The sequence below is a fragment of the Engraulis encrasicolus genome, chromosome 8 (genome assembly GCF_034702125.1).
Source record: "Engraulis encrasicolus isolate BLACKSEA-1 chromosome 8, IST_EnEncr_1.0, whole genome shotgun sequence".
NCBI classification, from domain to species: domain Eukaryota; kingdom Metazoa; phylum Chordata; class Actinopteri; order Clupeiformes; family Engraulidae; genus Engraulis; species Engraulis encrasicolus.
Window position 1 is genome coordinate 39,001,899 of NC_085864.1, and position 13,948 is coordinate 39,015,846.

General features: G+C 44.8%; 2 protein-coding genes across 3 annotated transcripts in view; one reads left to right on the forward strand and one right to left on the reverse strand.

The window, feature by feature from the left end:
• trim59 (tripartite motif containing 59) lies at positions 1–7,267 on the forward strand. Of its 2 annotated transcripts, none has more exons than XM_063205656.1 (4): positions 1–233; positions 2,937–3,446; positions 3,988–4,137; positions 5,897–7,267. In XM_063205656.1, the coding sequence occupies exons 2-4, from the start codon at positions 3,024–3,026 to the stop codon at positions 6,587–6,589; spliced, it is 1,266 nt and encodes a 421-aa protein (XP_063061726.1). In that variant the 5' UTR covers positions 1–233; positions 2,937–3,023; the 3' UTR covers positions 6,590–7,267. The 2 variants fall into 2 exon arrangements, with proteins under 2 accessions (XP_063061726.1, XP_063061727.1); XM_063205657.1 differs by having other exon boundaries at positions 27–79.
• Positions 7,231–13,948, reverse strand: part of smc4 (structural maintenance of chromosomes 4) — a 36,356-nt gene continuing 29,638 nt past the window's right edge. Inside the window, exons 20-23 of the mRNA XM_063205655.1 lie at positions 10,397–10,579; positions 9,699–9,931; positions 9,028–9,211; positions 7,231–7,593 (exon numbers count right to left, since the gene is read on the reverse strand). Coding sequence (XP_063061725.1) covers positions 7,432–7,593; positions 9,028–9,211; positions 9,699–9,931; positions 10,397–10,579 — 762 coding nt within the window. The 3' untranslated portion in view covers positions 7,231–7,431. The remainder of the gene's footprint in view (positions 7,594–9,027; positions 9,212–9,698; positions 9,932–10,396; positions 10,580–13,948) is intronic.

Sequence of the window (13,948 nt, forward strand, 5' to 3'; positions counted from 1 at the left end):
ACTTGTTTGCAACAACTGGCCAGTGAGTGAACTAGGATCAGCGGAAGAGGATGACATCCACGCCTAGATGAACGACGAGGTGAGCGGACATAACCTATTCCACCGCTGGTCCTATGTCTATTTTGTAGCAAACTGTAGCGAAACTGTGTCAGTTCGGTGCACGTATTTGATACATTGTGGCATGGTGGAGCTTTCGGTTGGCGACGGCTACAGAATCGATACATGTTACTCTGGTAAGCAGACATAATTAACAATCACAAAGCTGCGCAGATAGTGTTCCAAAAGCTTTATGAGATTATAGCGCTTGTATTGTGCAGTTCAGATAGGCCCAATATTTGTGAACTGGTTAGTAGCAGGCCCTATTGAGTGTTGAGCTTATGCATGGAACAACTATTTTGTGTTTCAAATGTGTTTCCTTACGCTAGGCTACTGACATTGTTAAAAAAAGAATGGGGGTAGCCTACCTCTAGTATGGTGAGGGTGCATGCCACTATCCCAACTGGTAGGCCCTTGGTCCGTTAGATCCCCGAATAAAACAAGATGTCAAGTGTAGATTACGCCTCTACCAACTGACGAACTTACCTCCCTGTTCTCGCAACCCAACTGCTGTAACGGACAAAGACATTATGCACTGAAATCTGATAGCTCTCGCTATAGTGAACTCCACAATAAGTCAGGACAGTATTCCGTTTCTTCCTCACGTTTTGTTACAGTGCGGGGGAGAAGACTAGAAAAACAAACTGAAGACAGAGAACTTTTCATGTGCTATAATTATGGCCCAACAAATCAAGCTCTTTCCCCAGTTGGATACAATTATTTTTGTCCTGTAGCCTACTTTCTGGTGGTGATGATTAACTGAATGTCTAACGAAGGTAAATTGCTGTCTGAAAACTGTTCATGGGTGGTCATGGGTGAAACTGCTGGTGTAGTCCTGAAATAGCTACTGTCACCTAGGTGAGAATAATAAGACAGTACAAAGCTGTCTCCTAGCCTCAGCTTTACCCACATTTCACTTGCTCTGCTGTTGAAAAACTGCCTGATACCCGAATTTCACCTTCTTTATTCCATTGTGCAAGGATTAGTCTACACCAGAATTAATGAAACCCTTTGTCATTTCAGTGCTTGCTTTTGGAACATGCACGTTTGAACAGATTAAGTTTTTCCTATAAGTAGTGTGTTTGCCTGAAAAGTGCAAGGCCATGTAAACTTCTTAACCTGCATAAAGCTTTGTCCAAGTGACCCAAACAGGATCAAGAAATGAGGTAAACAGGGTCTAACTCTAATGTATTATTCTCTTTTCTTTCTGATATTGTGAACAAGGAAATAAAAATCCCCTGAACATGGTGCCAAAAACGTGCCGGTACCCACCAACAAAAATACTATTCAAATGCAGTAGCTTACTTTAAACAGGTATCCCAGAAAAAAAATCCCATTACTCCAGAACAGTGGTTCCCAACTTGCGGTTGGCGTACCACTATGGGTAGCTATCACCCTCCTAATTGAACCTTCACACTCTGCAGTGTCCAATTACTGAAGATTGGTCACCAGGCTTGTTCATCTAACTTGTTAAGAGACACCGTTATAAATGAGCTGTTACCAGAATGACAATGACCAAGTCATTGTGCATTACTAAAGGCCCTGTGTTATGTCCTAGTAGTGTAGTACTATGGTAGTTAACAGGAGGTATGGCGTGCATTATGTGGCTACGCCATGAAACTTCCCACACTAATATGACAGGTGTTTCAGTTTCACTGTCCAACCCCTGCAGAGTATGGGTTAGGTAGACCTACTCATCATGGCATTCCAAAAAGGCTCATGGGGTGTGCAAGACAACAAAAGAGTTTTGAAATACTTCTCTAGAGTGCAAAATTGAGGAGTGACTGTACTCCATACTGTGCCTACTAAACCCCATAATGCACGCCATACCTCCTGTGGCACGCTGTAATAGTCATTGAAACGTTAACTACCATAGTACTACTACACTGCTAATAACACAGGGCCTTTAATAATGCACCATGACTTGGTATAACTATAGTGTATTGGGGCTCCTTGTGAAGTTCTGGGCCCCAGGTAGTGTGCTGATATAGCCTCAACCCCACTTAGTGCCACCCCTGTTTGCAAGTTAGTCAGGGATGGATACACGGGGCCACATGGGTCTCAAAGAACAGGACACACTGAATTCCCCCATTCACACCTGTCCTAGAGGTGTCTCACATACAGTGGTGTAGTCTACGTAGAACGCGGGTATACGGAGTATACCCACTTCTAAATTTCAGGGATTTCAGTATACCCACTTAAATGGATTGATCCATTGTTTTGAATAGCACAAATATATACAGCATACCCACTTCAAAAAACGCTCAAATATACAGTATACCCACCATAAAAAAGTAGACTACACCACTGCTCACATACCAGGTGGCAGTGTACCTACATTCAGAGTATAAATGCACTGGGCTCCAGAAGAAATGAGCAGATCCTCCCTCCCTCTCTCTCTTGTTGGGGGTTCCAAAACAATGTTTGGCCAGGAGCACTGTATTCCTTAGTCCAGGGATGTCAAGCTCCGGTCCGGGAGCCAAATTTGGCCCGCGGAGTCATTTTATTCGGCCCGTCAGATCATCTCAAATGTGTATTACAGTTGGCCCACATACACCATTAATGTAGAGCGTGACACAAATTGAACATGACATTTGCTGTATCACAGGGTGTGCAGAACCCATTTGAACAGACAAATATGATGGGAAAGAGGGTATGTGAAATTTAACTATGAGTATGAAGTGCATGCATGCACAATTTTAGTCCATTTTTTAAAATAATTGTTGAGTTCGGCCCTCGACTTCGTTACAGATTTTGATATTGGCCCTCAGTCAATTTGAGTTTGACACCCCTGCCTTAGTCCATCCCTGGTGGTGATGCATTGCCTTGCTCTGTTTCAGGAACCCACTGCCAGTCCCTCCCCACACCTCATCTCCAAGTGGCTGTGCGTTTGGTCAGCGAGGGCGAGAGCGAGCTAAGGCAAGGCCATGGATAACCTGGAGGAGGACCTGACGTGCTCGGTGTGCTACGCCCTGTTCTCGGACCCGCGCGTGCTCCCTTGCTCGCACACCTTCTGCAAGAGCTGCCTGGACAGCGTGCTCCAGGTCTCGGTCAACTTCTCCATCTGGCGCCCGCTGCGCCTGCCCCTCAAGTGCCCCAACTGCCGCAGCGTGGTGGAGCTGCCGCCGCAGGGCGTGGACGCGCTGCCCGTCAACGTCTCGCTGCGCGCCATCATCGAGAAGTTCCAGCGGGACGGGCAGCGCGACCGGCCGCCCACCTGCCCCGAGCACCCGCGCCAGCCGCTCAACGTCTACTGCGTGCAGGACCGCACGCTCATCTGCGGCTTCTGCCTCACCGTGGGCCAGCACCAGGGCCACGCCATTGACGACCTGCAGACCGCATACCTCAAGGTAGCTTTTATTTCTGTTGCCATTATCGTGTATGTGTACACAACATTTTATACAATGTCTTTTTAGTGTATGTAGTACTACCAGGGCTTGTTGGCCTGACACTAACCTTTTGACTAACTGGCTACTGTGGCTCATGGTTTACCTGAGTGCATACCTTTCTACATGGATATTAAGTACAAGCAACTAGGAGTGCTGTCTTGCCTCCTTTATTTGGAAGGTTTTCTCATGAAGCAATGTGGTGCAGCACACTAAGCCCCCCTCATATGGGCTTGCATGCCCATGAGGACTTGGATTTGTGTCCAGGTTGGGTGATCTCCCAACCTGACCACATCACTCTCTCCAGTCATGTTTCCCAGGGCACAAAAACCATCATTATGCAATTCATTATTAATATGCATGGTGGACAAACACTATATTCATAATCCATCCTTCAGGAATAGGATTCGCCGGGATGGTGTACGTTTACACAACAGTGCTCCTTGATAATGCATGTGGTTCCAATGAATACATTCAGTTCAAATACTGCATACTACTGTTTCAGGAGCAGGATGCGCCGGCGCGTCTGGTGCAGCAGCTGACGGACAGCCGGTGGGCGGAGGTGTGCGGCCTGGTGGAGCAGCTGGAGCAGGAGAAGGCCAGCTGCGAGGGCCTGGTGCGGCAGGACCGCGAGGCCGTCGACCACTTCTTCCAGGTAGGGCTCTCACCAGGGGCCAAGCTGTAGGGAGGAGCAAGCAGTGGCCTGACTATCATCGACTTTCAAATCTCTTTGAGACTTGGTCTGACCAAGAGAATAACAATGAACATTTCCCAAACGGCATGGTTGAACTGGGAGGAGTTCCCGATTTTTCGGGAGCTCAGAAAGTACTTTTATTGCTCTTGACTTGACTAGTAGCAACGCTGAAGGTGTTGCGTCAGTTGGAGTGCACAGCCTGGCTAGGCAAGCAGGGCATTTGCCCCTGGGCCCAGGGTCCTCCTGTATTGGTGCTGGGGGCCCTATTGTGACAATGGCAGGTCTTATTGGAGGAACCATATGTAACTTCGGTGTTCCTTCGCAGTCCTCCACTTGGTGTACCGTACGCCACACTCTGCTAGTTGGCCTCCGTTACTCACCCCCCCTAAACCTCACACTGATCCCGGGTCAATGACACCAGTGTAACTGAGGTGTTCCTGCGCAGTCCATCGCTCAGGCTCGAATAGGGTTGACAACTGTCAATGAAAAAAATCCGGGACACCTCATTATCTGGGGCGCAACATTTTGCATTTCTTAGATGTAATTTCCTGCATTTTAATGTCCCGTGTCCCGTTTCAGTTCAATACGGAACCCGTACTTTTATCTCTAAATACAGGACGATTCCGTATTTCAAGGAACGGTTGGCAACCCTAGGCTCGAACCCACCACCTCCCACTCAACACAGCAGTTTGGGCATTGGAGGTACAGCATGATACCGGTGAGCTGCTAAAGGACCCTTCGGGGGGAGGTTTACTAACGTTCCACACCACACTCTGCTACTTGGCCTCCGTTACACCGATCAGTGTTTTGCCCTGGGGCCCTGTGTGCAATTGTTCAGCCACTGGCTCTGGCAGTAACCTGCTGCTCTTTAAAGGTACACTGTGCAGGAAATGGTCAAAAAAGGTACTGCAACTATGCTGCTCATTGAAAATAGGCTGCCTATTGCCAAATTTGATCTTTACATGAAAGTTTACAAAGTAATAAACACAGATTTTCTAGTATGGTCCAAGTACACTCATTTTTGCAGCTAAAAATGGCTATTTTTGGATATTCAAAATGGTGGACCATGGAGAAGATCCCCCTTTTCATGTATGAAAAGTGCATTTTTTTTCCAGTCATAATGAATACTTAGAATTTGATGGTGGTGGTAAGTATTCATGAAAAAGGTAACATTAGTGAATGGGCAGCATGAATTCTGGAAATAAACAACAAAAAATCTCACACAGTGTCCCTTTAATGCACACCGTCCCTCCTGTGGAACAGTGAATTAACTTAACCAGGTAAATCAGTGGTCAACATGTGTAAACCTTTTAAGACTACAGAACGTCTAAAATGGATTCCTCTTGCAATACAGTATCTGCATCTGCAAATAAAAACATTTCAAGGTGTGCAGGATACCTTCTCCATCTGTGCAACATGTAAACCCTTAAAAGGTGGACTGTGTAATATTTCTAGTTGTTTACTTCCAGAATTCATGCTGCACATTCACAAATATAACCTTTTCCATCAATACTTACCACCACCATCACATTTTAAGTATTCATTATGACTGAGAAAATTGCACTTTTCATACATGAAAAGGGGGACCTTCTCCATTGTCATTGTTTTGCCAGTGAGCTGCATACTTGCTACCTACTTTGGCCTTACACAGTGCACCTTTAAAATAAAGTGTCACCAAATGTTCATACCTGTGCCACCACTTACACTGACTCCGTTGCAGGCTCTGGAGCAGCAGCTGTGCCGCAAGCGGGAGGAGTACATGGCGGCGCTGGACGCGTGCAGTGTGGAGGTGGCGCGCAGCTACGAGCCGCTCATCGACAAGCTGAAGGACATGAAGGAGGAGCAGCTCAACCTCATCTCCTTCAGCTCGGCCGTGCAGGACGAGGAGCAGCCCCTGGCCTTCCTGGAGAAGATGCACCTGTTCCGGGCGCGGGTCAAGTCGCTCACACAGACGCCCATGCCCAAGGTGGTGCCCCTGTGCATCGCTCCCCGCGCGGGGGAGTTCCTCAGGGAGCAGTGGGCCGACGTGACCATCGGGGGGCTGGAGCAGGGACCCGTGCCTAAAATCACCTGCCACGCCAAGGGCGGCTGCCTCGTTCCACAGCAGGCTCTGCCCGTCAGTGTGCCCAAGTCGTGGTTGGATCCACAACGGCACGCACTCCCCATCACCGTGTTGCTCATTCTGGTTGCTGCAGCTGGGCTGTTTTTGGATCCCTTTGGTGGGGTGTCCCTGGGTCTCTCCAAACTCAGCTCTGTCGGAGAGTTTATTCATCATCACCTGCCCGATCAGTTCACGTGGCCCTTTGACATACAGGGACTGTTAGATCTGCTCACTCATGTCTCTTCACGCATGTCCTCCATTGCTGACAGAATACACCATACCTTTGACTTTCTACCTTCAATTTTTCAGTAGCAATCAGTTCCCAGGAGGACACAATGGGTTTGGTTACTTTGGGATCTGGGTTTTCTTTTGGTTGGTGTGGGAAGAACTGATCTATTGTTTCTTTTTGGAAATACATTTTTAAAAAAGGGTTCAAATGGTCCATATTAAGTGAGTGACAAGACTGTCTTGAACTTGCCAACCCACAATCTGCTTATGGGACTACGTGTGAAGAAACGTTCCGCTCATAAAAGGAGCCTGCAAGCAAAACCCTGAAGTGGGCCACACCTCAAGAATACTTAATTTATAACGGACACTTTTTATGGAAGTTGCAATAACTGTATGTTTGCAGATTATTTTGTATTTGTAGTGCATCAAAATACAAATATGAATGCATGGCATTGGTCAGGCAGGTTTGGGTTTTTTAACTGTAAAAATTCAAGAGCACAGCTACTTTTACCCTTTCACAATGCCTTTAAAATAGTTTATGGAAACAGAAATCACATAGTGGGACCTTAACTTTAAGGAATGTTTGTAACACTACATAAGATGATGTAATATGAAATAGTTCAAGTCACTGTGATACTTAGCAAACGCTTGCTTACTGCCTTAACATCATGCTGTGAATGCACAAACAAACGAATAACAATATTTTGAGTAAACACAAACGAACATTGTAGAATGTAATAAACTTTTATTTGAGTTAAAAAACAGAGCAGCGTCATGTGTAAAATAGATGTTGTGCATAATCATAAAATGAGTTAAAAACCACAGTCCACATAGAAATAGGAGAATAATTACAACTGGAGGAGACAGACGGACATAAAAAAGGACAAGACAAGAGCTAGGGACAAGATTATAGAGTGGCATCAGGTTTAGGCGGAGGACACCATCTCCTTGAGACTGATGGTCTTGGGGTTGATGGGGCAACTCTTGGTGGTGTTGTGCGTCTTGTAGATGCCAATCAGGCGGTCGGCAATTTCAAACATGTTGTTCCTCAGCGAGATGATAATGAATTGGGCGTTCTTGGTTTGCTCCTGTGAAAAGGAAAGGGAAGGAAAAGAGAAAATTGTGTGAGCATTGGGCCGCATCAAGTGTTTCTGCAAGTCTCTGCAGCAGAGCTTGACATTAACTTTTTTGCTTGTCGGCCACTGTGGCTAGTGGTTTTCCAGAGTCACTAGCCATCCAGCTATGCTACTAGCCACAAATTAGATTTTTTGTTTGTTTGTTTGTTTATTATGACACTGTACATCTAACTTCAGAAGATGAGGTGCTAAAACAAGATGATGAGTGCACGCTTTCTACATGGAGTAACTGAGCTTCTTCTCAAACTTACAAACAATTGATACACAAGGGGCAAAGTGCAGAATATAGGCTATTCTGATAGGTCATACCATAGAATAAGCTACCTGCCAAATTGGCTAGTGACACTGACATTGCAGCCAGCCACAGCCAAGTTTTACCAGCATTTGGCCGGTTGGCTAGTGCCAGTGTCAAGCCCTGCTCTGCAGTCATAATTGAAGTTGACTGTGAGGGCCAAAGGTCAGGGATAACGCATGGCATTTAGTGTTAACATCACGTTCAGGGCAGGGAGGGAATAATTCTGTGGGTGAAATGTAGGAATTGGATTACTGCTTTGTATATCTGGTAGGAAACAATAAACATGTACCATACAAAGATGGATATCTTTGTCACTAGAGAAACTACTAGTCCCATTCCAACAATGCTAATAGTTACCCGCGGAGACTTCATGGCATATTCATAATGCAATCATCCTATTCTTGAGACAGTGTGGGACCAAACTGGGTCTTCCATTTCAATACACTCAGAAGTATCCCAGTTGTCACAAGACAGTTCAGACCTAAGCCTTCAGGGGTACAAAACTGGCACCGACTGCTAAAGCCGGCCTCGTTGGTGTGAAAGAGCACACGCTAAAGCCGGCCTCGTTGGTGTGAAAGAGCACACGCTCACAACCCTAGTGATGGCCATCTGATCACAGTTAACCCAATTATATTAGTGCATCAATGTACATGTGTAGTAGTACCTATGTAACGGACACATTCCCAAAACTCAGTGGTCCCCACTTTTTCTACCAGGACCCCAACCCTTTAAAATATTGTTGGATTCAGTGACCCACCTCCATATTCCAAATGGCAAACTTGGTCCATTAATATTGGTAAATTTTAATTACAAAAATCACAGGAAACGTAAATAGATTTAATAACCATACAAGTGTAATTACGTAACCAATAGTTTATTTTAATTAACTGTTCACGTGTGGTTTTCCAGGTTTTTTTGTGTGTGTGCTAAATTCTTTGCCTGCAGCTGCAACCTCCATGCATTACTTTCGTGACCCTCGAACCCGACCTCCAGTCTGGAAAACACTGCCCTAACTGATGCCTTGATAACATCATATTTAACAGCAAATTGTAGTCGGGATTCATAATCATGTTTAAGAAAGCCCAACTCACGTAGATGTAGCAGGCTACGATGGAGACGTTCTTGAAGTCGAGGGCGGCATCAATCTCGTCCATGAAGTAGAGTGGCGTGGGCTTGAAGTGGTGCAGGGCGAACACCAGCGCCAGAGAGCTCAGGGTCTTCTCCCCTCCGGACAGGTTGTAGATCTTCTTCCAGCTCTTCTTAGGCGGTCGCACACTGTTGATGACAGCAGAAACCACTGATATTAGCTGTGCCTCACAAACCTGATTGAAGAATCTTTTTTCCCCTCTTTTCTTTTCTTAGGAAAGTCCATTAGGACCTTCTAATTGAACTGAGCTAAAACAAATTTCCACTTTTACGAAATAAATTATGCATTAACATTTTTTTAATGCATGGTGACTTTCTACAACATTGAAAGTGGGCTTTCATGAAGTTTGCAACCTTAAGCCTGCCCATATGTGCTTACCTGAAAGGCAATAGCCGCACAATATACAGATGATACACACGCTCTATCAATGTAAACATTACAACTGCATCCACCTTTTCACCCTACCCTAGCCCAGCTCATTTCCACGTTTATCATGCTACTACAGGATATAGTTCCCATTAGGCTTCCTATGGCCCTTCTGAATGACTTGAATGCTACCAAAATAGTAATGGCACTGCTGTTTTAACCATGGATAATAACGTGGATGGTCCTTACCTGAAGTTGATGCCTTCAGAGAAGGGGTCCAGGCTGTCGACAAGCTCCAGCTCTGCGTCGCCCCCTTGTGTCAGCATCTGGTAGTTCTCCTTCAGCTTGTTGGTGATGATGTTGAAGCCGGCCATGAACTCGTGTAGGCGCTGCTTTCGAAGGTCCTCGTAGCCGCGCTTGAAGTTGTCCCTCTGCGTGGTGATGTCGTCGAGCTCGGCCACCCTCTGTAGGTACAGGTCCTCCTGCAGGAAGCAGACGGGAAGAGGCCGTGTCACACATGGCAACAGCAGTGCAAAGTGCACTTATTTTTGGAAATGTAAAGGTGCAATTTTACCCTCGTTGCCCATGAAATAGCCACAATGACTTAATTGGCAGTAAAGTGAACAAAATCAAATTGATAAATTATCACAAAAAGTTTTTGTTGAGGACTCAGAACAAGTTTGTTTGAGATCCTCTTTAGACGGAATATTTCCAGATGCACAAACTGGAAAATCCAAGGCAAAAAAAAACAAAAAAAAAAACGCCTTTAATCTTGGTCAAGTCATATTAAATCTTATTACAACACTCAAGAAACGCTTTGGCAGTCACTCCTTCGTCAGTGAGTCATTCATTCTCATTTATGCATAATAAATTGTATTGCATTCAAAAATAAATAAATAAAAATAAACTAATTTATTTTTTTAAAACACATCATTGCTCATGCGCACCTTTTTCTTGAATTCAGCGATGGCTCCCAGGTTGGGCTTCTTCTTGGCGCAGTTGTCCTCCAGCAGGGCGATCTCGTTGGTGAGGGTCTCAGAGCTGTGGATGGCTCCCAGCTCCTCGGCACTCAGGGTGGGAAGAGCCTCAGCAGGCTTGTCATCAATAGCATGCAGGGACAGCTGAGCACCCTGGAGGAGGAGGGCACACACACACAGGAAAATGAGTTGACATAAAGACAGAAGCGAAGCAAGACGATTTATGTGCGCGATGAATGGCACAGGCAAATCAAATGGACGCCTGATTGAATGTGGGGTGTTCTTTCACACACCAAAAGGAATACAGCATCGAATACTGAGCCATTTTTTTTGCACATAATAAAGATTCAGCTTGGTCCTAATCTTACATTTGCCCCATTGTGATGCTCCTCAGGGGTGATAGTGAAAAAAAATCCTGAGCCTGAACTTTTTTCGGAGGGTGGGGACACGACGACGACAACATAGGCCCTACTGCATATGTGACATAATGTAGCTAGGCCTAATTTTGACCCATTATTCAAAAATGTAATAGTCTCGTTTTTGAGTTTTTCATTTTTGTCTTGTGCCTCGTGTTATTCACGAAAAGACAGATCATTCCCATCTTAGTAGGCTATAGCACTTAAGATTGACTGATAGAAACTGGCCATGTTCGATTCTAGCTGTAAAAACGAATACCGATGTATGCAGTTAGAAGTGCATTCTAGGCTTGTGATGTTGCAGTATAGTTATTGAGGTGGGTGTTGAACCACAATGCAACATTGAAACACCAGAATGCATTTCTGACAACATGGTGCATATTTTACCACATTTAATTAACCCAAAGCTGCATATGTAGCAGCCATACCAAGACAGTTCAGTAGGGGGCAATACTACGCCAAAGCACAGTAACTACTCTGTCTAAAATAAAAGAGGTGATAACCAATTAATTAAGCAATACTTTTAAATGACATAATATACCTTTGCTGTGTGCTGATTCGTTTCATGTTCATTGGGACATTGTTCATATAGGCCTAACTTGTCTACTTGCTGACATGTTTAGATACTCATCGCCCCATGGTCTACCCATCAACCCCTGCCTTCCCGTTGTAGGGAAACGCCCTTTAATTAGGCCTACATTAAAATATTTAGGGCACACGTGCATAATTGGCTACATGTAGGCCCACGTTCCTATTGCTAATTCCCGACTCCACAGATGACAGCTATTATGGACAAGGCAGTGACTGTGCGACTTTCGCATTGGCTTGTCGTCAATTAAAATAGCCTACATGAAAATCACTCGCGTGCGCGCACACACGCATTGTATGAGTTGCAAAGATAACAACAGAAAACAACATGAACAAAGACAGGACCGAATTCAACTACGCTACATGAAAATAGCCCCGGGGCATGACAATAAGATGAACATTCACTGCATGTGCACGGTGGACACAAGAAATGGAATCCAGACATGAAGTAGGCTAACTGAAGTTCATGAAGGGAGTTGTGTTATTGATGATGGCTCCCTGCATGAGTCGGGCTAAAGTATCCCCTTTTTTGTAATACCAGTGACACCGTGCAGGCAAGATAACCTGTGCATCGTGTGTGGAATAATTCGATTCGATTACGCAGACGGGCGAGATGGAGCGCGCGCAATGGAAAGGCTGTGTGAACCTGTGCGAGGAGGCTGTTCGAGTTTTTTTCCACACAGCGCGACTGATTATAGAGAGCGCGCTGGTTGGTTGGTTTAGTCAACAAAACTATTATGAACATCTCCCTGAAATCAGTTTTTGAAACATGGTTTGTCGAGTTCCGGTATTTTCTGTCTCAATCAACAGACCAACATCCAAGAACCCAGCTCACACTTCAAAGGGTGAAGCAGGGATGCCCAAATCATTCTAAAGTGGTAAATTGTAAACCTTGATGCATCCGTTATGCACAGACTGGTCGATTCAATCCATTCCAAAGCAGTCACACAGTTGCAGGTTAAGCCATGTCTCAAATGTGAAACATAGCGGTCCAATTTCAAGCATTCCACAGTCATTTGGACGTGCTGCGAATGGTAGCCGCTATTCCAATGCAGACATTTAACGCACCACATCAAGAAAAAAAGTACCATGACGGGCATAGCCTACCGTCTTGAGCATACTACTTTTTTTTTTTTGAAAGAATCTAGTTCTACCGCCATCAAAGTTTGTCAACATTGCGCAGTCATTTAGCGCACATGAATGAAGGAAAAAAGCCGAATATATTTCAAACATATTCTCTCAGTGATTCCAAGCATGAGGCTAGCAATACTAGCCAGCACAAGCCAAAATCGGGCCCACGCCACACAATGCCACAGCGAGTAAATTAATAACCAAATCGCCTTACCTTCAAACGTTGTCTTGATCACATAACTTCACAAGTATTCCACTTAGGCTACATCCACACGGTTCAACACACCCAAATCACAAAGCAAGCCAGCCATGTGGATGTGTGCTAACATTGTTGCCAATTTTTATCGGAATCCAAATGGTCTAAACTTGGCCTACAGTATTTTCTTCCGTTTCTTCAGTAGAACTAGATGACATTTTCGGATTTGCCTCCATCCATAGTGAAATGTCTAAGAAGGGTAATCAGTAGAGTCTACTCTATAGGCTAACTATCTCTTATCTGTGCACCACCGGACACTTTGTAGTTCCCTTCACCAGAACTACCGGTCGATCTAGGCGCTGCTTCTGCTGCCAGTGGTGCTTGTGGCCAGTGACTCGAGACATAAAAAAAAATGTTACATTTTACAGCTAGGTGTCAGGATAGATACAATGTTATGGGCTGCTGCTCATTTGGGTTCCTTTCGCTTGTCTTACAACAGGCTGTTGCGCGCTCATTTATTTTCACCGTACATGAAAGCACACAAGATAGTTTATTAATTATTTTATTAATATCGAAAAAATATATATTTCCTACAGCCACGCTACGCCGGATTTCCGGCGCGGCGCCGGACTGCTATCACCCCTGTGCTCCTGCAAGCAAAGGGATGATGTGTTGAGGCCCAACTTTTAATGAGAAAAAATCTGTTGCAGTGGTGGGCAAGCTGGTTTAACCCATCGCATGCATGGTGCATATTGCAACATTGCCACTAACACCGGGTGCTGCATGATGCTTTAGGCTCATTAGAAGCTATAGGCTCATGAAATTTGAGATTTATTATTATTTTTTTAAATGTTGGTTGATGATGCAAGAACAGTGTGTTTGCTTTTAAATACAAATTAATTCATGTTTTTTATGCGCTTCAGAGGCTGAGATAGCTGAGTTTCTATAGGCTGACATTTTAAAGACAAATTATTTCATTTCATTTTTTTATGTGCTTAAGGGGCAGAGCTATTTAGATCTTTTATAGGCTGACCGTACCTTTTCCCAAAATTGACTCATTTAGCAGGTGTTTTTGACATCAATGGGCTAAGAAATTTTACAATCCAACCATTCCAAACAAACAAAATTGGCCTGAAACTACCGGTATACCTGGCATTACTGTTCGCACATATGGGAATTTCCAGGCTACAC

Excerpts from the sequence above, each read along its gene's own strand:
- trim59 (XM_063205656.1), top strand. The coding sequence starts at position 3,024 with ATGGATAACCTGGAGGAGGACCTGACGTGCTCGGTGTGCTACGCCCTG. Across the intron at positions 3,447-3,987 it reads TGCAGACCGCATACCTCAAG|GAGCAGGATGCGCCGGCGCG; the intron begins GTAGCTTTTATT and ends CTACTGTTTCAG. Across the intron at positions 4,138-5,896 it reads CCGTCGACCACTTCTTCCAG|GCTCTGGAGCAGCAGCTGTG; the intron begins GTAGGGCTCTCA and ends ACTCCGTTGCAG.